Source organism: Callionymus lyra, chromosome 10, assembly GCF_982586985.1.
Source record: "Callionymus lyra chromosome 10, fCalLyr1.hap1.1, whole genome shotgun sequence".
Lineage (NCBI taxonomy): Eukaryota > Metazoa > Chordata > Actinopteri > Syngnathiformes > Callionymidae > Callionymus > Callionymus lyra.
Window position 1 is genome coordinate 4,507,685 of NC_141827.1, and position 22,762 is coordinate 4,530,446.

The 22,762-nt window shown below is 39.3% G+C and overlaps 3 protein-coding genes across 3 annotated transcripts; 1 reads left to right on the forward strand and 2 right to left on the reverse strand.

Moving 5' to 3' along the window:
• Positions 1-429: 429 nt before the first annotated feature.
• asb14a (ankyrin repeat and SOCS box containing 14a) lies at positions 430-9,514 on the reverse strand. Its single transcript, XM_087800153.1, has 14 exons — positions 9,479-9,514; positions 9,360-9,404; positions 8,814-8,949; positions 8,716-8,756; positions 8,521-8,655; positions 8,306-8,461; positions 7,456-7,701; positions 7,216-7,387; positions 6,953-7,058; positions 5,761-5,940; positions 4,791-4,919; positions 4,606-4,734; positions 1,332-1,485; positions 430-1,277 (listed from the first exon to the last, which is right to left on the reverse strand). The coding sequence occupies exons 3-14, from the start codon at positions 8,927-8,929 to the stop codon at positions 1,138-1,140; spliced, it is 1,704 nt and encodes a 567-aa protein (XP_087656279.1). The 5' UTR covers positions 8,930-8,949; positions 9,360-9,404; positions 9,479-9,514; the 3' UTR covers positions 430-1,137.
• Positions 9,515-10,008: 494 nt separating this feature from the next.
• On the reverse strand, positions 10,009-11,976 carry rps23 (ribosomal protein S23). The gene is made up of 4 exons (XM_087801371.1): positions 11,899-11,976; positions 10,984-11,143; positions 10,309-10,429; positions 10,009-10,196 (listed from the first exon to the last, which is right to left on the reverse strand). Exons 1-4 carry the CDS (start codon positions 11,900-11,902, stop codon positions 10,050-10,052), a joined length of 432 nt encoding a protein of 143 aa, XP_087657497.1. The 5' UTR covers positions 11,903-11,976; the 3' UTR covers positions 10,009-10,049.
• An 870-nt stretch (positions 11,977-12,846) lies between these two features.
• On the forward strand, positions 12,847-22,436 carry atp6ap1la (ATPase H+ transporting accessory protein 1 like a). The gene is made up of 6 exons (XM_087800802.1): positions 12,847-12,960; positions 18,084-18,186; positions 18,249-18,403; positions 19,706-19,756; positions 19,830-20,067; positions 22,173-22,436. Exons 1-6 carry the CDS (start codon positions 12,869-12,871, stop codon positions 22,428-22,430), a joined length of 897 nt encoding a protein of 298 aa, XP_087656928.1. The 5' UTR covers positions 12,847-12,868; the 3' UTR covers positions 22,431-22,436.
• Positions 22,437-22,762: the final 326 nt, after the last annotated feature.

The following is a 22,762-nucleotide window of genomic DNA, read 5'->3' on the forward strand; positions in this document are numbered from 1 at the left end:
GTACATGTATAATACTGTATATGTATAATACTGTACATGTATAATACTGTACATGTATAATACTGTATATGTATAATACTGTACATGTATAATACTGTATATGTATAATACTGTACATGTATAATACTGTACATGTATAATACTGTACATGTATAATACTGTATATGTATAATAATGTACATGTATAATACTGTACATGTATAATACTGTATATGTATAATACTGTACATGTATAATACTGTATATGTATAATACTGTACATGTATAATACTGTACATGTATAATACTGTATATGTATAATAATGTACATGTATAATACTGTACATGTATAATACTGTATATGTATAATACTGTACATGTATAATACTGTATATGTATAATACTGTACATGTATAATACTGTATGTTCTTGAAGCTCAGCCAGTGGTTCAGCTCGTGCTCAGGTTTACTCCTGGTCTACTCCTGGTCTACTCCTGGTCTACTCCTAGTTTACTCCTGGTTTACTCCTGGTCTACTCCTGGTCTACTCCTAGTTTACTCCTCGTTTACTCCTGCTCTACTCCTGGTCTACTCCTGGTTTACTCCTTGTTTACTCCTGGTCTACTCCTGGTCTACTCCTGGTCTACTCCTGGTCTACTCCTAGTTTAGTCCTGGTTTACTCCTGGTCTACTCCTGGTTTACTCCTGGTCTACTCCTAGTTTACTCCTGGTTTACTCCTGGTCTACTCCTGGTTTACTCCTGGTCTACTCCTGGTCTACTCCTGGTTTACTCCTGGTCTACTCCTGGTCTACTCCTAGTTTACTCCTGGTCTACTCCTGGTCTACTCCTGGTTTACTCCTGGTTTACTCCCGGTCTACTCCTGGTCGTCTCCTGGTTTACTCCTGGTCTACTCCTTGTCTACTCCTGGTTTTCTCCTGGTCTACTCCTGGTCTACTCCTGGTCTACTCCTGGTCTACTCCTGGTTTACTCCTGGTTTACTCCTGGTTTACTCCTGGTCTACTCCTGGTCTACTCCTGGTCTACTCCTAGTTTAATCCTGGTCTACTCCTAGTCTACTCCTGGTCTACTCCTAGTTTAATCCTGGTCTACTCCTGGTCTACTCCTAGTTTACTCCTGGTCTACTCCTGGTCTACTCCTGGTCTACTCCTGGTACAGGACGTACTCCTTCAGACGGGCCGGCAGGGGCAGCAGGCTCATGAAGGTTGAGGATCGGAGGCGCAGTCGACCCAGACAGCGACGGATCCTGAGGCGACACAGATGCTGGAGGTCGCGAGCGTTCTCTGCAGGAGGTCCACGTTAGTTGGTCTCCTGCGTCCGGTTATGACCCGCCTCACCTTGTATGAGGCAGATCTCGGGCCACTGGCTCTGACCCATCAGCGCCGACCTCAGCTTGGAGCAGATGGTCACGTGATCCACGTAGTCCAGCAGCGTCCGGACGACCTGACCTGAGAGGTGCTCGAGCCAGGAGACGGTGATGACCTCACAGAACTGACAACACATCAAGTTAGTTTCAACATCTCCCCCTGGTGGACACTGGTGATCACTACGATGGTTGTGTGTTATCAAGAATCTGACGATTTGATACGTTTCACAATACAATGATACAATATATAGTGATAGTGTAGTAACAAGTATATATGTGAAGTATTGTCCAGTACTTGACTCTGGTGTTGTAATAGTGTAGTAACAAGTATATATGTGTAGTATTGTCCAGTACTTGACTCTGGTGTTGTGATAGTGTAATAACAAGTATATATGTGTAGTATTGTCCAGTACTTGACTCTGGTGTTGTGATAGTGTAGTAACAAGTATATGTGTGTAGTATTGTCCAGTACTTGACTCTGGTGTTGTGATAGTGTAGTAACAAGTATATATGTGTAGTATTGTCCAGTACTTGACTCTGGTGTTGTCATAGTGTAGTAACAAGTATATATGTGTAGTATTGTCCAGTACTTGACTCTGGTGTTGTGATAGTGTAGTAACAAGTATATATGTGTAGTATTGTCCAGTACTTGACTCTGGTGTTGTGATAGTGTAGTGACAAGTATATATGTGTAGTATTGTCCAGTACTTGACTCTGGTGTTGTGATAGTGTAGTAACAAGTATATATGTGTAGTATTGTCCAGTACTTGACTCTGGTGTTGTGATAGTGTAGTAACAAGTATATATGTGTAGTATTGTCCAGTACTTGACTCTGGTGTTGTGATAGTGTAGTAACAAGTATATATGTGTAGTATTGTCCAGTACTTGACTCTGATGTTGTGATAGTGTAGTAACAAGTATATATGTGTAGTATTGTCCAGTACTTGACTCTGGTGTTGTGATAGTGTAGTAACAAGTATATATGTGTAGTATTGTCCAGTACTTGACTCTGGTGTTGTGATAGTGTAGTAACAAGTATATATGTGTAGTATTGTCCAGTACTTGACTCTGGTGTTGTGATAGTGTAGTAACAAGTATATATGTGAAGTATTGTCCAGTACTTGACTCTGGTGTTGTGATAGTGTAGTAACAAGTATATATGTGTAGTATTGTCCAGTACTTGACTCTGGTGTTGTGATAGTGTAGTAACAAGTATATATGTGTAGTATTGTCCAGTACTTGACTCTGGTGTTGTGATAGTGTAGTAACAAGTATATATGTGTAGTATTGTCCAGTACTTGACTCTGGTGTTGTGATAGTGTAGTAACAAGTATATGTGTGTAGTATTGTCCAGTACTTGACTCTGGTGTTGTGATAGTGTAGTAACAAGTATATATGTGTAGTATTGTGCAGTACTTGACTCTGGTGTTGTGATAGTGTAGTAACAAGTATATATGTGTAGTATTGTCCAGTACTTGACTCTGGTGTTGTGATAGTGTAGTAACAAGTATATATGTGAAGTATTGTCCAGTACTTGACTCTGGTGTTGTGATAGTGTAGTAACAAGTATATATGTGAAGTATTGTCCAGTACTTGACTCTGGTGTTGTGATAGTGTAGTAACAAGTATATATGTGTAGTATTGTCCAGTACTTGACTCTGGTGTTGTGATAGTGTAGTAACAAGTATATGTGTGTAGTATTGTCCAGTACTTGACTCTGGTGTTGTGATAGTGTAGTAACAAGTATATATGTGTAGTATTGTGCAGTACTTGACTCTGGTGTTGTGATAGTGTAGTAACAAGTATATATGTGTAGTATTGTCCAGTACTTGACTCTGGTGTTGTGATAGTGTAGTAACAAGTATATATGTGTAGTATTGTCCAGTACTTGACTCTGGTGTTGTGATAGTGTAGTAACAAGTATATATGTGTAGTATTGTCCAGTACTTGACTCTGGTGTTGTGATAGTGTAGTAACAAGTATATATGTGTAGTATTGTCCAGTACTTGACTCTGGTGTTGTGATAGTGTAGTAACAAGTATATATGTGTAGTATTGTCCAGTACTTGACTCTGGTGTTGTGATAGTGTAGTAACAAGTATATGTGTGTAGTATTGTCCAGTACTTGACTATGGTGTTGTGATAGTGTAGTAACAAGTATATATGTGTAGTATTGTCCAGTACTTGACTCTGGTGTTGTGATAGTGTAGTAACAAGTATATATGTGTAGTATTGTCCAGTACTTGACTCTGGTGTTCTGATAGTGTAGTAACAAGTATATATGTGTAGTATTGTCCAGTACTTGACTCTGGTGTTGTGATAGTGTAGTAACAAGTATATATGTGTAGTATTGTCCAGTACTTGACTCTGGTGTTGTGATAGTGTAGTAACAAGTATATATGTGTAGTATTGTCAAGTACTTGACTCTGGTGTTGTGATAGTGTAGTAACAAGTATATTTGTGTAGTATTGTCCAGTACTTGACTCTGGTGTTGTGATAGTGTAGTAACAAGTATATATGTGTAGTATTGTCCAGTACTTGACTCTGGTGTTCTGATAGTGTAGTAACAAGTATATATGTGTAGTATTGTCCAGTACTTGACTCTGGTGTTGTGATAGTGTAGTAACAAGTATATATGTGAAGTATTGTCCAGTACTTGACTCTGGTGTTGTGATAGTGTAGTAACAAGTATATATGTGAAGTATTGTCCAGTACTTGACTCTGGTGTTGTGATAGTGTAGTAACAAGTATATATGTGTAGTATTGTCCAGTACTTGACTCTGGTGTTGTGATAGTGTAGTAACAAGTATATATGTGTAGTATTGTCCAGTACTTGACTCTGGTGTTGTAGTATTTACAGACCACATGACTCTTGACGAAGTCGTAACTACTTTCATTTGTTTTCAAACCAAAATATGTCCAAACATCAGCTTTAAAAGCTGCTGGACTCATTGTATCCTCTCATCCTCAGTTAAAGCTGCGATTTAATTTTGTCCTTTAGCTCCAGACGACGTAATGACTGCTGCCATCTAGTGGCTGTAAGTTAAATTGCAGCACAAAAGTGAAGATACTGTGAATATTTACACAAAAAAATTAAATGAATTATTGTGTGTACACACTTTATTGAACTATAAACCATGAGGATGATAAATAAAACATAGATACAGTGCTGCTACATATCAGTACGTATAATATAAAATATATATTTTGATATATTATTCATGATATCTTGTCACTGATCCTCACCAGGGTGTCTTTGATGACAGAGTTGCTCCAGCCCTCGTAGTCGTCGGGCACGTGCCTGTCGTTGCCGTAGCGACAGTCGAAGCAGCGCCGCACGTCGTAGCCGTAGGTGCACAGCATCCGGAGGATCACCTGCGCAGACCCGACAGGTGAGGTCGCGACCCCTGGCTCCGCGGCCAGACACGCACCTGGTCCTTGAGGGCGTACTGCAGGGCGGACGGGAAGTGTGTTGTGTTGACGCTGCAGTAGTAGTTGACGTTCGCTCCGTGTCTCAGCAGCAGGAGGATCAGAGCCTGGTTCCCCAGACGCAGCGCCAACTAGTGGACGAGTGGCGGGTGAGTTTAGTCATGACTTGTGTAAGTGTGTAAGTGTCATGATTTATTGTTAAATTAAACAATTCAACTCAAACTCATTGAACATTTTAAACTTTGAATTGTTTTTAAAAAAAAATAACCATTTACTTATTTATTTTAAATAATTGAAATCACTTATTTATTTATTTTAAGGATTTAGTAAAAAAAATGTAAAAAATAATTGTACACATATTCAGATTCCAATGATTTAAAAAACATTTTCTACATTGAATATATTTTTTAATTCTTTTAAATTCAATATAAAAATGTATAACAGTACCACCAGACAGTACCAACAGAGCACCGAGCTACTGGATCGAACTCTCAGCCAATCATGCGACACACAGACGATCATGTGACGACACAGAAGCCCTGGCTCGGTTTGAATTGATAAAGTAAGAGCGAGTGGCTCTGTGCTCGATTGGATTAGTCTGGTAAGATCACAGTATTATACTAACATTTTTAGATTGAATTAAAAAGTCTATAAATTAAAAAAGAAAAAGATTTAACTTTTAAATTATTGCAACTACAATATCAAACTCTATGTGTAAAAACAAATTGATTAATTTTTAATTCCATTATATATGTTGTATATATTTAAAAAATCTAACCTTTCAATAAAAAGATTAAATAAAAACAAATTCAACTTGTTAATGTAAAATATTATTCCATGATTTATAAAAAGAATGTATTAAATGCTTAAAAAAATACAAACAAAAGTTTCAACGTATTAAACTGAAACATTAAATATTCTGCTGACACTGAAATACTTCAGTAAAAACTCTGCTGCAGTTCCTCCGCTGACCTGCAGGCACTTGACCGGGTCCTGGTTGGTCATGGCTCCGGCCTCCAGCAGGAGCCTTGTGGACTCAAGGTCGTCGTTGGAGACGGCGAAGAATAACGCCGACTTCCTGCCGTCATGGTAACCGGAGCGAACGGACGGATGCAGCATGACGTTGGGGTTGTAACCTGCCGAGAGCAAGGCCTGATGGGAGAAAGATTTATTTTAGAACAGAAAAGGGCCGTAAGACATATTGATGAATTTAAATATTGCAATATTACTTTATGATACTGTAAAGATATTCAACTGCATTGTATGTTTTTTTAAATTGGATTGTTTCATGGTTTATATTTCAATAAAGTTTATATAAAATAAGACAACAATTGTTTTTTATTGACAATTGACTTGTAAACATTCACTGCATTTGTTCATTTTTGTGTTGCAATTAGACCTCCAGCCACTAGATGGCAGTAATCATTACATTCCTTATACAAGATGCCCGCAATGACTGAGGACGAGAGGATACATTTATTTGATTTAAAACAAATGAAAGTAGTTACGACTTCGTCAAGAGTCATGTGGTCTGTATATACTACAACACCAGAGTCAAGTACTGGACAATACTACACATATATACTTGTTACTACACTATCACAACACCAGAGTCAAGTACTGGACAATACTACACATATATCCTTGTTACTACACTATCACAACACCAGAGTCAAGTACTGGACAATACTACACATATATACTTGTTACTACACTATCACAACACCAGAGTCAAGTACTGGACAATACTACACATATATACTTGTTACTACACTATCACAACACCAGAGTCAAGTACTGGACAATACTACACATATATACTTGTTACTACACTATCACAACACCAGAGTTAAGTACTGGACAATATTACACATATATACTTGTTACTACACTATCACAACACCAGAGTCAAGTACTGGACAATACTACACATATATACTTGTTACTACACTATCACAACACCAGAGTCAAGTACTGGACAATACTACACATATATACTTGTTACTACACTATTACAACACCAGAGTCAAGTACTGGACAATACTACACATATATACTTGTTACTACACTATCACAACACCAGAGTCAAACACTGCTAGAACTTTATAGTCGGTCCAAACAATGATATTTAAGATATTTATTTATTTGAGGTACATCCATGTACCTGGATACACGTGGTGTTCCCTCCTGCAGCAGCAGAGTGCAGTGGACTGATCCCACTGTCGGCGACTTCGCTCATGGACGTGACAGGAATCAGCAGCTCTAGAACTCTATCTCACAAGAACAGGTTAACGCCCTTCAATCATCAAACAGGAAGTTGTTGCACCTCTATTACCCACAATGCAACACCGACTAAAACTACGTTCATAAGATCACAGCGGCACTAGGACAGGTGGTCATAATGTTTGGGCTGGCGGGTGTATTTACTGCAGGTGTCCTCTGTGGGCGGCGCGGTGAATGGGCAGGTGACCCGTGAGTTTGGCCACGTTGGCGTCGGCGCCGTAGTCCAGCAGAATCCTGACCAGAGCCGGACACTCTGTGGCTGCAGCCTCGTGCAAGATGGACGCCTCGTCCTGAGCCTGGGACAGGAAGTCGGCTCCTGGAGGTCACGTGACACAAACGATCAAAAATGATCTGCGACGTGAACGTGTTGTTGATCTTTTCCACCTTTTTCCAGAAGCATCTCCGCGACCTCCAGGTGACCTCCCTGGGCGGCCAGGGCCAGCGGCGTGAGGCCGTAGTGACTCCGGGGGTCCGGCTGAGCCCCGGCCCTCAGCAGCAGAGCCACCAGCTCCAGGCTGCCCAGGCTGGAGGCCTCGTGGAGGGGGCGGCGCCCGTGATAGCACATCTGGTTGACCTTTGACCCCTGCAGGAGCAGCATCTCCACCAGGTCAGTGCGACCCGAGCGGATCGCTGGGGTTCAGAGAGTTCGTGTTTGGACCCAGAAGTGTCAAACCGGTTACATTTCAAGGAAATTATAAATTTCTTTCATATTTTCTAAATTATTTTGAAAGTTTGTAAATTACTTTCAGGAAATTCTACTTTTATTTGAGAATTTGTTTGTTATTTTTGGGATATTTGAAGTTTGTTTCTGAGTTTGTAAATGATTGTCCGTGTTTTTTAATTAGTTTCAGTTGATTTGTTTCAGGATTATGAGTTTTAAATACATTTTAATTGTCATTTGAAATACATTTGTTTGTTTAATTATTTAAGAACATTGGAAATGTGTTTTATAGTTTGAAAATTCAGAGTTTTAACTTAGTTTTGAGATTAGTTTCAGGAAATTGTGAATATTTTTGATACATTTTAAGTATTAGATTTTGTAGATTTGTTCTGAGTTCGTAAATAAATTTAAAAGTTTGTAAATTAGTTACTGATAATGTAAATTGTGATTTGGTGAAATTATAAATTTGTTTTAGAATTTTTTATTTTTTTCAGACTTGTTGTTTTTTACTGTTTGTAAATTAGATTTTAACTTCTGAGCCACCGTAGTTCTCGACATCTCAACACAACAGACCAGTGAGCAGCGGCGGGTCCTGGTTCTGGTCCTGAGTGTCCAGCTGGGCTCCGTGTTGGATCAGGAAGGAGGCGTTCTCCATCAGACCTTTCTCTACAGCCAGGAACAGTGGCGTCTGACCCTGCAGGTTCTGCTGGTCCACCAAGTCTGGACCTGCTGCTGAAGACAAAAAAGGGGGTTCTGGTTCTGGTTCTGAACATCTTAAACGGACGGACCGGTGTAGATGAGCTGCAGGAGGTTCTGGTTGTTCTGAGCTGCTGCTTCGTGAAGAGGAGTCCAGCCTCGACGGTCCTTCTGCTGAACCCAGCCCGGGTCCGAGACACTCAGATCCTGGACCAGCTTCTCGTCCCCTGACCCAGCAGGAGAGAAACCTGTTCAAACGTGTTCAAATGTTCATGATGTTTCTGCACCTCGTCTGATGGCCCAGAACACGGAGCCGAAGCCCTCGGACCTGCGGAGCGGATCAGGTTCAGAGAAGAAAGAGTGAAGAACGATCAGAGACTCTCACATGTCGTCCTCTGATGTGTCTTTGCTCTTCTGCTCCTCTAGACTCTGAGCGATCATGTACTGGAGCGCAGCATCTTCATCATCATCATCCTCCCTCGAACCATGACAAGACTCCATGAGACCACGAGATTAAAGTCCTGTGAGTGATGCAAGAAATTCTTGAGATGAATCTTTTTTTTTAAATAACAGAGGGAGCCGTGATGTCCCTTAGCCAGAGTTAGTGTGATTTCTTCCTCAACATTTACATTTTTCTAAATAAAAAGTAGAATTTTCTTATCAGTTTTGGAAACCAAAGGCCTCCAAGTGAGAGGTTCTTGCTTTCATCAGTTCAGATTACGTGAGACCAACGACCACATGAAGTCAGACACGACTAAAACGACCAGTTGGATAAATTAAATGGTTTATTCCTCATTTCAGAATTTGTAATTTTGTTTCCCAACTTTTAAATTGGTTTCAGTTTGTAAAAGTGTGCGACTCCGATGAAAAATAACGCACAATAGTCAGTCAGTTAAAGATTCACAACAACAACAAACCGACTCATGTTTACCTTCTGGTTCTGACCCAGTAGATTCAGGAGCTCCGACCCGTTGAGCTGAAACCAGAGACGAGTGTTTACAGGAGCGAGTCCACGTGGTCGTCCAGATCCATACGTTTGATTGAACTTACAAACAGATCCAACGCGTCGCAGGATCTCAGGAGCAGATCTGACTCAACACTTCACCTTCTATATTTACTCCCAAGTTCTTGGTCAGGTGACGCACAGAGGTCACCGCTAGGGGCGCCGTTTAATCTTTCATGAGCAAAATGGTTCCAACTTTTCAATTCTTACCAAAAAGTACATTGATTTGTGTAGAGCCATTTTAGCTTTAAATCTTAATTTAGGTTTACATGTATAAAGGAATAAATCAAGATTATACAGTAAATTTAATCTAATTTTGGGTTCATTATTGAATAAAAATTGAACACGACAGCTGGGATGGATCCAGGGTTGCTGGTGTTTACGATACAAAAATAAGGATAAGATTCAGGCATTTCAAGTTAATGAAAAACACTTTTAGAAGCTGGTTTTGTGTACAATCTTTAGCGGGAATTAATCTGGTCACAGCAAACCTAGTTGGAAGATTCATGAATCACCAAAACAATCATTTTTGCAAACCAACGCAGAGATGTTTGATAAAAGAAAAAGTACAACAGTGTTCATCGAAAATGTCTTTATTTTAACTGTAGACGTCACCATTTATGACCTAGGCCTCTCCTTCTTGCCTTTGTACAGAGCCAGCAGGGACACGTTGGCCACCTTGACCACCTTGAAACGGACTCCAGGGATGTCACCCACGGCGTGACCTTTACGTCCGAATCCTGCCACCAAGACCTCATCGTTCTCCTACAGAAGCAGCCGGAGAGAAACGTGTGAGTAAAACGTCAACCTTCAAGTTCAGTTAACATTAACTGACTTGAGCTTTGTTTTCATGCCAGTTGTGATGAATAAAAGTTACCTCGATGAAGTTGAGGCAGCCGTCGTTGGGGACGAAGGCGGTGATCTTCTTGCCGTTCTTGATGAGCTGCACCCTCACACATTTCCTGATGGCAGAGTTGGGCTGTTTAGCCTCCACACCACTGCAGGGAGAAAACAAAGTTAGTCTTTCAGGTCAATCAGAGAGAATTCCAGGATAAGCTAATTTGACCATTTACTTTTATAGGTACATGTCATTGATAAACAATCTGTAGCAGCCGTTCTTTAAACTGGAGAACATCCGGTTCAAATGTCAAGCCTGGAATTTTGTGTTTCATTGAAGAAGCTAAAAAGGATTAAGTTGCACTTTCAAACAAACATCTCAAACAGTTTAATAACTTAACTTATTGTACTAGAATATGCATAAGGCTTCCATAGAAAATTATCACAAGATAAAAGTGCTCAATGTGATGCAGTCAAAAGTGCCGACATTTATTTAAAATGAATTAAATTTGGCACCTTTAAGCAAGAAAGTCAAGTGGGTTTACATTTCACATCCAAGCAACTTCTGAACTAACTTCAGAGATAAGGGCATATCTGCATCTCACTCTGTTAGTAACTGAACTTGATAGAATTGAAGCATCTGCCAACATGTCTCCAGATCAAACGTTCGTGCCATCACTGGACATCACTGACCAGAACCAGACCTGGTACTTACACTTTCTCAAGGACGATGCCCTTGGCGTGAGAAGCTCCTCCGAAAGGGTTAGCCTTCAGGGCGGTACCCAGATGGGCTTTCTTGTATTGTTTATCGTGCCATTTCTGCTCACGACGGTGGTTACGGAGTTTTCTGGCGGTACGCAGACCACGGCACTTTCCTGGAGAAGGAGGAGAAACATGTCAACAATGTCTGCCATCAATGAACTGGACATGGAGACGAGGGTCCGTGGTTGAAGGTGCAGCTGTACGTGGGGTACAAACTTAAGATTTTATAAATAAACCCCTTGATGCACTAATAAACCTTTCAATTAAACTACAAAATATACATTATGAACCTTTTAAAAAAAAAAATTTACTGGCACAAGTGTTCTACTTTGTAAATGGATTGTGCCAGAAAACGATCTGCTTATATTCAGCATCAAGACAGTAGTTTAAGATCATTCAAAAATAATGACCATGTTTAGTTCATTACAAGAATATATTCAGATAAAAATAATTTAACCGGCTTTATCTTCAGAACTATTACAGAACCATCAGTACGGTTTTGCTCTGTCAAAACTCATATCAAATGAAAAATAGGATTCAGTATAGGTACGATTACTGTGCTGTGACTAGACAATACATGTAACGTTGTACAGCTTTGTTTAATAGCTATTCAAATAAAACTGATTTAAGCTCAAAATGAGTGCGAGGGGATGCTAAGCTAACAGTGCTAGCTCGTCTGCTGTTATGGCCGCTCCACGCTGCGGCAACGAGGAGCGACTTAAAATGCCTTCTTTCTACGCGATAGAGGTTTGATATTTCTCGTAGTTTGTAGTTAACCGTTCATATAACACTCATACGCGAAAACAACTCCATATAATCCGTGAAACGTAGATTTTAACCGCTTTTAGAGAAAAAGACTGACACGAACCCATGTTGGCAGAAGCGAGTCTGGGATGGAAAGGAAAGGCCCCGGATGTATCGCGGCAATGACGGGTCTAAGGACCCCAAGACGATTGGCCGCAGAGATGCCTGATCAAAAATGTCCACTTATTAACGCGATAAAATGGTCAAAGAAAATGCACTTTGTTTCTCAAACATCACGGATGTGTATTAATATATACAAGGAATCGAACAAACTGCTTACACCCCCTCTTCCACACTTTAAATAGAAAAAGAGAAAAAAGATTATTTCAATAAATTATTCTTTTTTTTTTGGAGAGGAAGCTCCATATTCGGTGTTTTATTATATTAAAACAGGAAAGAAAAACATAGAACAATTATAGGAAAATATTGAATATCAGCAAATAACAATTTATTATATTTAATCTTAAGCACTTTATAAAAAATGTACATGCTATGGACTTTCATTGTTTTGCTAAGTAAATAGAACACAGAGACGTGATAAGAATATTACACTTAAATACGTTGCACGAGTTTTGATGTTCTCAAAAATTAAAATTAAAATAGTCTCCAAATTTCTATTAATCTTTAAAAATAATAATAATAACGATATTTGCAACACAATTCGCTATTTCTAACAACATCTTTAATGCGACCAAATTAAGGAACAAGATGAAGGAAGTTGATGTTTGGAAATATAATTTTACATATTTTTGATATTGAGCACAAAAAGGCCACGTGTTATTTTTTTTCTGCTGAAATTTAACATTAATCTTTTTGTATTCTCTGGTGTCGCTCGACAGACTAAGAATTCAACATTTAATTAACGTCAGTGATTGACCTAAAAACAGCGGGCGGCGTCTTCGTCTCTTCTCGCCTCGCCATTGGCTGATCCAGCTGTCAGTCAGGGGTTACTCTCGGTGGGCTGATTAAACTAGATTAGAAGATGCAGCAGGGGGGAGACAGTGTGCAGGCATTCGCTTCTCGTCTGCTCGGCGATGGCTTCATCACGGAGGATCTTCTGCCTTTTGTTCTTGTCCGTCCTCCTGCCGCCCTCCCTCGCGCGCCTGGACCTGCAGACCCCGGACAGGTATGACCGAGACATGTGATGCTGGTGATCTGTGACGCGTGCAGGACGCGAGATGCGAGACAAAGGATTCTCTGACAGATGTTGTGTGTATTTCTCTTGATGAAATATATATTGCATTAATCGCGAGGGTTGCAGTGGAAGCACCAGCATTGATTCATCATCTTCTCATGTAATATATTTATTTAATATCCTCAGTTTTCTGCTACATGAGCACAAAGATGGTGATGAAACCAACACTTTGGCAGGATCTCAAAACCTCCTCAGACATCTGCTGAGCTTAGTTTCTTTGCAAAAAGACTGAGACTGCGGAGGTTGAACTTCAAAGCTGGTCCACTGCAGAGTCCTGACAGTTCCTTCAGGGACTTCTGGACACACACATGAAGAGGGACTCGGTACAGCTGGAACCATGTGACGTTGATATGAATGAAACCAACCATCCCACGAGGAGCCTGGTCTCAAAACTGCCACTCTCTGGACCAGAATCACATTGTCTGGACATCAAGAACTCCACCGTGTTTCTAACCAGAAGACCTAGGACCAGATATAAACATTATTCTAACCTGAAGACCTAGGACCAGATAGAAACATTCTTCTAACCTGAAGACCTAGGACCAGATAGAAACATTATTCTAACCTGAAGACCTAGGACCAGATAGAAACATTCTTCTAACCTGAAGACCTAGGACCAGATAGAAACATTATTCTAACCTGAAGACCTAGGACCAGATAGAAACATTCTTCTGGAAAGAAACTAAAGTATAAAATGTCATTGTGAATGTGAAGCACAGATTAGTTATGTTTAGATATTAATTTAAAAACTTAGATACTGGTACCAACACAGATGCCTTTTCTATGATACTAGTTCCTAAACGATACTTTTTAAAATACAGATTTTATAGGTTTATTTCCCACCAAAAGAAAATAATAAAAAAAAATGTATGGATCTCAAGTTATATTTTTAAGCTTTGGTAAATTTCTGATCTAAGATGTTTTCTTACAGAAAACAAAAACAAATAGAGATATATCTATATATCTATATATCTATATATCTATATATCTATATATCTATATATATCAACTAGAGATTATTTGTTTTGTATATAACGTTACAGTCAATCATCGGCAGCATTGACAAGTCTTGATCACATGATCAACCTCTGGGTATCAAAACTCAAAAGTATTAGTATGAATGTAAGTAACATTTATTTGTAAACTGACTTTCTAGACCAGGGTCACAAAGCACTTGAACCATCAAAAGCAATTAACAGCTAAGAATAAATATAAATTGAAAAACTCTTAATGGTCGAGACAACATAAGACAAACACAGGAGTCCATGATCAGTAGATCATCAAACACAGATGTTTCTTGAAGGAGTCAGTAGATCATCAAACACAGATGTTTCTTGAAGGAGTCAGTAGATCATCAAACACAGATGTTTCTTGAAGGAGTCAGTAGATCATCAAACACAGATGTTTCTTGAAGGAGACAGTAGATCATCAAACACAGATGTTTCTTGAAGGAGTCAGTAGATCATCAAACACAGATGTTTCTTGAAGGAGTCAGTAGATCATCAAACACAGATGTTTCTTGAAGGAGTCAATAGATCATCAAACACAGATGTTTCTTGAAGGAGTCAATAGATCATCAAACACAGATGTTTCTTGAAGGAGTCAGTAGATCATCAAACACAGATGTTTCTTGAAGGAGTCAGTAGATCATCAAACACAGATGTTTCTTGAAGGAGTCAGTAGATCATCAAACACAGATGTTTCTTGAAGGAGTCAGTAGATCATCAAACACAGATGTTTCTTGAAGGAGTCAGTAGATCATCAAACACAGAGATGTTTCTTGAAGGAGTCAGTAGATCATCAAACACAGATGTTTCTTGAAGGAGTCAGTAGATCATCAAACACAGATGTTTCTTGAAGGAGTCAGTAGATCATCAAACACAGATGTTTCTTGAAGGAGTCAGTAGATCATCAAACACACATGTTTCTTGAAGGAGTCAGTAGATCATCAAACACAGAGATGTTTCTTGAAGGAGTCAGTAGATCATCAAACACAGATGTTTCTTGAAGGAGTCAGTAGATCATCAAACACAGAGATGTTTCTTGAAGAAGTCAGTAGATCATCAAACACAGATGTTTCTTGAAGGAGTCAGTAGATCATCAAACACAGAGATGTTTCTTGAAGGAGTCAGTAGATCATCAAACACAGAGATGTTTCTTGAAGGAGTCAGTAGATCATCAAACACAGATGTTTCTTGAAGAAGTCAGTAGATCATCAAACACAGATGTTTCTTGAAAGAGTCAGTAGATCATCAAACACAGATGTTTCTTGAAGGAGTCAGTAGATCATCAAACACAGAGATGTTTCTTGAAGGAGTCAGTAGATCATCAAACACAGATGTTTCTTGAAGGAGTCAGTAGATCATCAAACACAGATGTTTCTTGAAGGAGTCAGTGGATCATCAAACACAGAGATGTTTCTTGAAGGAGTCAGTAGATCATCAAACACAGATGTTTCTTGAAGGAGTCAGTAGATCATCAACACAGAGATGGTTCTTGAAGGAGTCAGTAGATCATCAAACACAGAGATGGTTCCAAAGCTTAGGAGCAACAGTCTGGAAGGATTTCTCTCCTCTGGTCTCGAAGTTCAGGAACCATCAGTAGATTCTGATCCACAGACCTCAGAGCCCGAGCTGGGGTGCAAGTCTGGATCAGATCACTGATGGAAGGTCTGACCATGAATAGATCTGAAAGTAAGAACCAGAATTTTAAAATGATCCTGAAAGAAACTAGCAGCCAGTGAAGAGTTTGAAGGAGAAATGTGAGTTCTTCTACTAGAGCGGCTCAGAATTCTGGCTGCAGAGTTTGTATGAACTGCAGGCGAGAAGATCCTTCTTGTTAAAACATGAAAATAGACAATAGTCTAAATGACACAAACGCATGGATTATAAGATCCAGATCGTGTTGTGAAATCATTTTCCTAAGTTTAGCGATTTTTCTCAGTTGAAGGAAACAGTTTGTGGTCATGATTGCTTGAGGTTTGGTTTCTAGTTCTCTGTCCAAGAATCAAAACTCACCATATTCAACCAACACGTACTCAGTGGCCAACAATCCACGTGTGAAAACAAGGATTTATCTCTGACCCCATAAGCTTGATAAATCCTGAAATGATTACCAGAATATTGTTCATCTCTCACTGTACGTTGATATTCTGTCGGATCTTTTCGAGGAACTTGACGTGGCTGAACGCTGACCAGCTCAAGCCATCAATGACATGATTGTGTCGTCGGTCGCACTCGGGACAGTAAATCTCTGGAAGCAGAAGAAAATTAAAGCTTTTCACAGCTGCTTACTTTAAATCCTATGATCTAAAGGGAATAAGGTCGTGTCGAGAATGTATTTGCTCTGACCTCTGAGAGATTGTCTATGTTTTAGGACATTCTTTTTATAGATTTTGATGTTTTTTCGTACATTTTGTTGACGTTTTTTTGAGCAACGGGAGGGAACAGAGAGACTATAAATATACATTAAAGTTGATGCTAAATGCGAGTAGCAATCATGATTAGCCACTAACGTCACTAAACTTGATAACTCTTCTATAAATTTTAAAGATTAGAGTCGAAAGTCTTTGCTCAAAATCAAAACATTTTAATAATCATCCACCAAAATTCCATGACGACACACATGTGTAATAACAACATGTAATGAGACTGTTATAAACCTCAATAGATTAATTATTTAAAACCAACTAACGTGAAAACCCGACTCTCTTCACTCACATGTAGTAAATGTTCTTCAAGACGCAGTAACTTCTCATCATGACCATGTTTTACACTTTATTACTTTATAAAGTTGCTCTGAAATCTGGACGAACGAGAGGTTACGAGAGTCCATTATGACGTAATAATGGCTTCACTCCTCCTCCAGCTGTATTCATGCCCTGCTTTGTTTATACAACAAGTCTCTTGGAGGTGGAGACCATTGATGACGCTCGTTGATGAACCTCCATGCTTGACCAATCACAACAGAGTTGGTGTGGTTATGGTCAACGAGATTTCATCTCCAGAAAAACAAAGTGCTTTAAGTGGGCGGAGCTTAAGATAATATTCTAATGTCAGTATTTCAATGAAAAGAGAGTTTTGTACAAACACACACTGATGATACATCACTTTAACACACGTAAATACACACTTTAGTTGACCTTTAACAATATTTAATATATTTTTCTCAAAAATAAGAGTGTGTGTGTCGACTGACTCACACACTCTTATTTTAATTTTGTGCGACTGTTGATGCAGATAAGAGGAAATCTGCATTTGGCCGAGAGCTGCAGCATTCTGTGTGTGTCTCTCACACACACGCACACACACGCACACACACACACACACACACACACACACCTGTGCGCTGACCCTTCACTAAACCCTGGCATCCTCTTGGTCAGTGAGGATTTGTAAAAACAAAAAGTTGACTTTAATGTCAAAAACAATTTGTTCATCAGACGTCAGTTTGTCATACATAGAATATTAATCTTTCCTGAGGCTTGTTTCAAGAATACATTAACAAACTCACATATATTATAAGGCATTTATAAAACCATTTGACATTGAGAGAACAAAAACAAGGATTGTAAGAATATTAGCAAAAATAAAAACATGAGAAATTAGCTTCCTGTTCTTTATTATTGATTAAATAGGTCAAGAAGAAAATACAATGTGTTAAAAACAGGGTCTCATATATGAAAGAAAAGGTTCATTTTAACTTCGTAATAACGACTATTATAATGATGATTATTTGAATATTTGAGGAGAGTTTTTTTTAATAATTTGTGTTGTTAAACTTGTAGATTCCAGTTCCTTTATTCAAGTCTCATTGGTTGTTGAAGAATCCAGGTCAGTGGAGGCTGACGGTGCTCACCTGTCCAACATAATCTTTAATCCACGCAAACATGGAGGTCAGCGACCCAAACCAGCCACGTGCTCTACGCTGAACCACAAACACGGGAACTTTCATTCCAATATCTCGACTTCTTTACGAGTCGACTCCTGGACTCCGACTGGATCTTGTATCGTGTCTCTTTGTGGATCTCCTCACTGAACCTTTTGTCCGGACAGAACCGCTGAAAGTCCGACCCGGGGATCAGTCAAGACCCCTGAAGCCACACAGAGAAAACTCCTTCAAATATCAGGAGCTTCGCTTCCCTTCCCGCCGCTCAAGGTTTGACTTCCCTTCCCTCATCCCAGAGGATCAGAGAGCAACTGTGACTCCTCCCCCTCCAGGTCCTGGCTCATGGCGAGCCCTGCATCCTCCTGCAGGCCAGAACCCTGTCGCTGCGCTACGAGCGGCAGAAGCAGCTGGACCTGACGGAGCGAACCTTCTCTCCGCTCAGATCCGTGGATACCAGTCAGTCCGTCTGCCGCCAGGACAGAGCCACGTACGTACTCACGCCTCAGAGACACTGATGTTGGTGAAGCTGCTTTTTATCTTCATGTCTGCTGCAGTTTGTGTGAAGTCATGTCGCTTTTTATACCTGAGAACTGGTTTTATTTTGCATTTAAATAAACTTTCACCACTGATGTTTATTTTACACACTATCTTGCGTCAGGTAGGATCTTAAGTATTTTCTTAAGACAACTTTTTAAGAATTGAAAAACAGGGAAAGGAGATAAAATCCTGGGAATTTCCTTTTAAAGTTATTTTTCCTGATGGATTGTGTTAATCAATAGGAAAGAAATACACACAAATGCACAAACACATGCACAAACACACCACATATACACATATAACTACTCACATACATTCATACATGAACACAACAAAGATACACACATAAGTACTCGCACACATTCTAGCACAAAGACACACAAAAACATGCACAATCACATGCACAAACACAACACAGATACACACATAAGTACTTCCACACAAGCACACATTCATGCACAAAGACACACAATCATGGTTTCAAACACAACAAAGATACACACATGAACACATTCACGCACAAAGACACACAATTACATGCACAAACAAAACACATATACACACAACTACTCACAAACATTCACACACAGACACACAAAAACATGCACAATCACATGCACAAACACAGCACAGATACACACATAACTACTCACACACAAACAGACATTCATGCACAAAGACACACAATCACGGGCACAAGCACAACAAAGATACACACATATTTACTCACACACATAAACACATTCACGCACAAAGACACACAATTACATCCACAAACAAATAAACCACACATATAACGCCAACAATAACATAGCAATACACACAAAAATATGTGCTCAAACATATGCACACACACACCCACGTGCTGAAATGCACGTACAACACACACACATAAAGACAATTGGAAACATGCAAATGCAGACGAACACACAGAAACACGTGCACACGCACACACATAACAAAATTAAAAATGGCATAACATGCGTAAAAATAAACTGCAAACACACACATGCACAATAAACACATCCACATGCTCAAAGGCACACATAACTCACACAGAAACACACACACACACACACACAGCTGCACCTGCTTCTTTATATGTTTATATAATAGACTCACACGTTCAATCGTCCTGTTCTAATGTATTTTCATGAGTAAACATTTAATTCAACCTTTAAGTTCAATAACCACACGACTCTATCTATATTATTATATATAACTATCATTTGTTGTCTTGATCTTCCATCAGACTCGTCATGACGTTTGGAGACGTGGACAACTTGAAAGGTTTATCCATCAGGTAAAACTTCATTTGAAATAACCTAGTATTCATAGAGAAGTACTTATGAGTGTATGTGTCTCTCGACGGTCAGGATGCAGCTCAGCAACTCCTTGTACGAGTCCTCGGGTCAGTGGTGGTTCTCCCTGGACAGCATCTCTTTGCTCTACAACACTTCCGAAGAAGCTGTTTTCAACGTCACCGACATGTTCGCTCCGTCCTCGGCCTCTTACCACTGCACCCACGTCAGCAGCCTGGAGCGCTACAAGGCTCTGCTGCTGCCCGGCACTGGCCTCGCTCGCCGCTGGACGCTCACCTTCACTGACTTCCAGGTGACCCTGATGCACGAGTCGTGAACCCCTGAGTGTCTTCAACTCGTCAACCTCTAGTTTGTAGATATCCTTGAACTGCATTAATGTAAGACTGACGAGAAGAAAATACTTTTTGAGATGTGATGCAAGAATCTGACGATACGATCCGATCACGATACACTATCACGATACATCATATCGTGATAGTGTAGTAACAAGTTTATATGTGTAGTATTGTCCAGTACTTGACTCTGGTGTTGTGATAGTGTAGTAACAAGTATATATGTGTAGTATTGTCCAGTACTTGACTCTGGTGTTGTGATAGTGTAGTAACAAGGATATATGTGTAGTATTGTCGAGTACTTGACTCTGGTGTTGTGATAGTGTAGTAACAAGTATATATGTGTAGTATTGTCCAGTACTTGACTCTGGTGTTGTGATAGTGTAGTAACAAGGATATATGTGTAGTATTGTCGAGTACTTGACTCTGGTGTTGTGATAGTGTAGTAACAAGTATATATGTGTAGTATTGTCCAGTACTTGACTCTGGTGTTGTGATAGTGTAGTAACAAGTATATATGTGTAGTATTGTCCAGTACTTGACTCTGGAGTTGTGATAGTGTAGTAACAAGTATATATGTGTAGTATTGTCCAGTACTTGACTCTGGTGTTGTGATAGTGTAGTAACAAGTATATATGTGTAGTATTGTCCAGTACTTGACTCTGGAGTTGTGATAGTGTAGTAACAAGTATATATGTGTAGTATTGTCCAGTAATTGACTCTGGTGTTGTGATAGTGTAGTAACAAGTATATATGTGTAGTATTGTCCAGTACTTGACTCTGGTGTTGTGATAGTGTAGTAACAAGGATATATGTGTAGTACTGTCGAGAACTTGACTCTGGTGTTGTGATAGTGTAGTAACAAGTTTATATGTGTAGTATTGTCCAGTACTTGACTCTGGTGTTGTGATAGTGTAATAACAAGTATATATGTGTAGTATTGTCCAGTACTTGACTCTGTTGTTGTGATAGTGAAGTAACAAGTATATATGTGTAGTATTGCCCAGTACTTGTCTCTGGTGTTGTGATAGTGTAGTAACAAGTATATATGTGTAGTATTGTCCAGTACTTGACTCTGCTGTTGTGATAGTGTAGTAACAAGGATATATTTGTAGTATTGTCCAGTACTTGACTCTGGTGTTGTGATAGTGTAGTAACAAGGATATATGTGTAGTATTGTCCAGTACTTGACTCTGGTGTTGTGATAGTGTAGTAACAAGTATATATGTGTAGTATTGTCCAGTACTTGACTCTTGTGTTGTAGTATTTACAGACCACATGACTCTTGACGAAGTCGTAACTGCTTTCATTTGTTTTCAAATCAAAATATGTCCAAACATCAGCTTTAAAAGCTGCTGGACTCACTGTATCCTCTCGTCCTCAGTTGTAACTGCTTTCATTTGTTTTCAAACCAAAATATTTCCAAACATCAGCTTTAAAAACTCCTTGAGTCACTGAACCCTCACATCCTCAGTCATCTAATTTCAATGCAGATGATGTAAAGACTGCTGCCATCTAGTGGCCGGAAGTTTAATCGCGACACGAAAATGATAACGTTGTGAAAATATTTTAATTGTAAATAAAAAAAATAAAATATATATATATATATATATATAACACATATTTTATTAAACTATAACTACTTACTATGTTGACACATAAAATATGATTGGAAAGACAAAAAAATAAGAAAAGATTCGCGATATATCGGCATATCAATATTTTGACTTAAACAACCCTTAATGAAAATAATAATAATAAGACTTTAAACACTCTTGATATTATCGTCACATTTTCATTGAACATTTAGAGTTCCTTGTTTGTAAAAGTACTACCAAGTCGTAACTGCTTTCATTTATTTTGAAACAAGTGCCAAACAACAGCTTTAAAAGCTGCTGGAGTCGACTGTATCCTCTCGTCCTCAGTCACCGCTGGGATCTCACATAAGGACCAAATGACTGCCGCCATCTGGTGGCCGGAAGTTTAATTGCAACACAAAAATGAACAAACACCTTGAATATTTGCATTTGAATTCTAAATAAGTAAAAATATATTGTGGTTCCAGATCCAGGCCTTCAACATCACCTCCGGCCGCTTCTCTCCACCGAGCGACTGCAGCACTTTCCTGACTCCGGCGATCCTCATGGGCCTCGTCACGTCCCTGATCCTGCTGCTGGTCCTGGCCTACGCCCTGCACCTCCTGGTCCACCTCAAGCACATCGAGCACGAGGACCAGCACAAGGCAGACATCTACTTCTCCCAGAACCTGGACGAGTCGGAACAAGGCAGCGTAGAGAACATAGACGAGCGAAACGATCTATAACGTAAACATGTGCTTTTGTTTTGGAAGTAAACGTTATTCATTGTCTGTGTGTATTGTCACTGTTCGCTGTTTTAATAAAAAAGTATTTTTGAATATTTTTCTTAAGTTTTATATTAAAGAAAGGTTATATATTTCTAAAGAATATTGATCGGATTTAGACGAGTGTTCAGTCACTACATAATACTATTACTCGTGTAAAGTAAATATTTATTCAACCCTTTCTTCAAGAATGCCTGGTCAGCAGTTTGTAAGTTAGGTTAGGTTAGGTAGAACTTTATTGATCCCTCAGGAGGTCTCCTTTTGGGAAACTGTTGTTTTCCAATTAGAACACA